The sequence below is a fragment of the Muscardinus avellanarius genome, assembly GCF_963383645.1.
Source record: "Muscardinus avellanarius genome assembly, chromosome: 11".
NCBI classification, from domain to species: domain Eukaryota; kingdom Metazoa; phylum Chordata; class Mammalia; order Rodentia; family Gliridae; genus Muscardinus; species Muscardinus avellanarius.
Genome location: NC_137797.1, coordinates 65,905,280 through 65,907,010, shown reverse-complemented (window position 1 = coordinate 65,907,010; position 1,731 = coordinate 65,905,280). Strand labels below are relative to the sequence as shown.

At 42.6% G+C, this 1,731-nt stretch overlaps 1 protein-coding gene across 1 annotated transcript; it reads left to right on the top strand.

The window, feature by feature from the left end:
* Positions 1 to 502: 502 nt before the first annotated feature.
* LOC308270239 (olfactory receptor 9S13-like) lies at positions 503 to 1,438 on the top strand (the record flags this gene model as incomplete). Its single annotated transcript, XM_080706035.1, has 1 exon — positions 503 to 1,438. One exon carries the CDS (start codon positions 503 to 505, stop codon positions 1,436 to 1,438), a length of 936 nt encoding a protein of 311 aa, XP_080562161.1.
* Between the last annotated feature and the right edge of the window lie 293 nt (positions 1,439 to 1,731).

Here is a 1,731-nt window from a genome sequence, read left to right as displayed (position 1 = left end):
TAAAATACAAAAAATAAAAATAAAAATAGAATTAAGCGTATTAAAAAAGTATAAGATAGTATACCTTCATTACATTTTATCTTCTGAAGTAGATATCAAAGCCTGTGAGAAAAATCTTCCGCTAAGGGAGCTTACAGCTTAATGGCTGTAAGCTGGTGATGAAACCAAGGAAAACCAAAATGAAACAAAAAACTCAAACCCAAAGCAAACCTCTCATTTCCAGACATTTTCATGGAAATTGCCATTTCTCTCAAAGCACACAGAGAAGATTAATGTGCATGATTTTCAAATATGCACGTTTAAAAATGTTTACCAATTAGATTGAACTCTTTGCTAAGAATACTTTTCTAAAAGCTAGTGACCTTGTGCTTTGTGTTCACTGGTGTTTGATAAAATATTGAGAATGATATATTTTCTGATAAAATCTCTTCCATGCTGCTTCCCCAGTGGCCACTCATTCCTTTTGCTTTACCATCCCTCCAGTTCTACCCGTCTCTCAGGTATGAAGAGTGAGCTGAACAGGAACTACTCCGGAGTGGCTGAGTTCATTCTGTTGGGCTTTAGGACCCCTCCGAGGCTACAGGTCCTCCTGTTCTCAGTGTTCTTGATAATCTACATGGTCATTCTAGCTGGGAATGTCAGCATGGTAATTGTCATTAAGATGGACTCCAGGCTCCACACGCCTATGTATTTCTTCCTCAGAAACCTGTCCTGTTTAGATGTCTGCTACTCCACAGTCATTGCTCCCAAAACTTTAGCTAACTTTTTGACAAATGAAAAGAAAATTTCATACAACAGCTGTGCCGCCCAGTTTTTCTTCTTTGCCTTGTTTGTCACGACGGAAGGTTTTCTTCTGGCTGTGATGGCATTCGACCGGTTCTCAGCCATTTGCTCCCCTCTCCTTTACCCTGTGAACATGTCCCAGAAAGTTTGTGTTCGGTTAGTGTCTGGCTCCTACATCTGCGGAGGCATCAACTCCATGATACAGACAGGTTTCACCTTCAGTTTGCGTTTCTGTCAAGAAAACAGACTGGACCACTTCTTCTGTGATGTCCCGGCCCTGATCAAGATCTCCTGTTCTGAGACCTTTGTGAACGAGGTGGTGCTGTTTATCCTGTCTGCTCTCATCATTGTCACCACCACGACTGTCATCCTGGTGTCCTACGCGTACATCCTCTCCACGGTCCTCAAGATCCCCTCCACCGGCGGCAGGAGGAAGACCTTCTCCACTTGTGGCTCTCATATAGCAGTGGTGAGTTTATTTTATGGAACCGTGTTCTTCATGTACACCCAGCCTGGGGCCATTGCCTCACCCGAGAAAAGCAAGATTATAGCTGTGTTCTACACACTTATAATACCAATGCTAAATCCTCTCATATATAGCTTGAGAAACAGAGATGTGAAAGATGCCATGAAGAGAATGTTATGTGGAAAATGATACTTTTGGAACCATTCTATAGTGGACAAAGTTTGTTTTCTTTTTCTTTAATTGTTTTCTTACTTTTACTGGTGCATTAAGGTCTCACATCATGATTTAGTTCGCAGTGATGGTGACATGCATACACACAGCCCTTGGCTGACTTTTCCCTGGGTCTCCTCCCACTCCCTGCTTCCTCATACAAGACATTGAGATTGGCATTGGTATCCTCACAGACGTATACAAGATCAATGGAAGTGATTTCTTCGCTGATTCTCCCATCCCTCTCCCTTCCCCTAGACCACCTCCCCGGC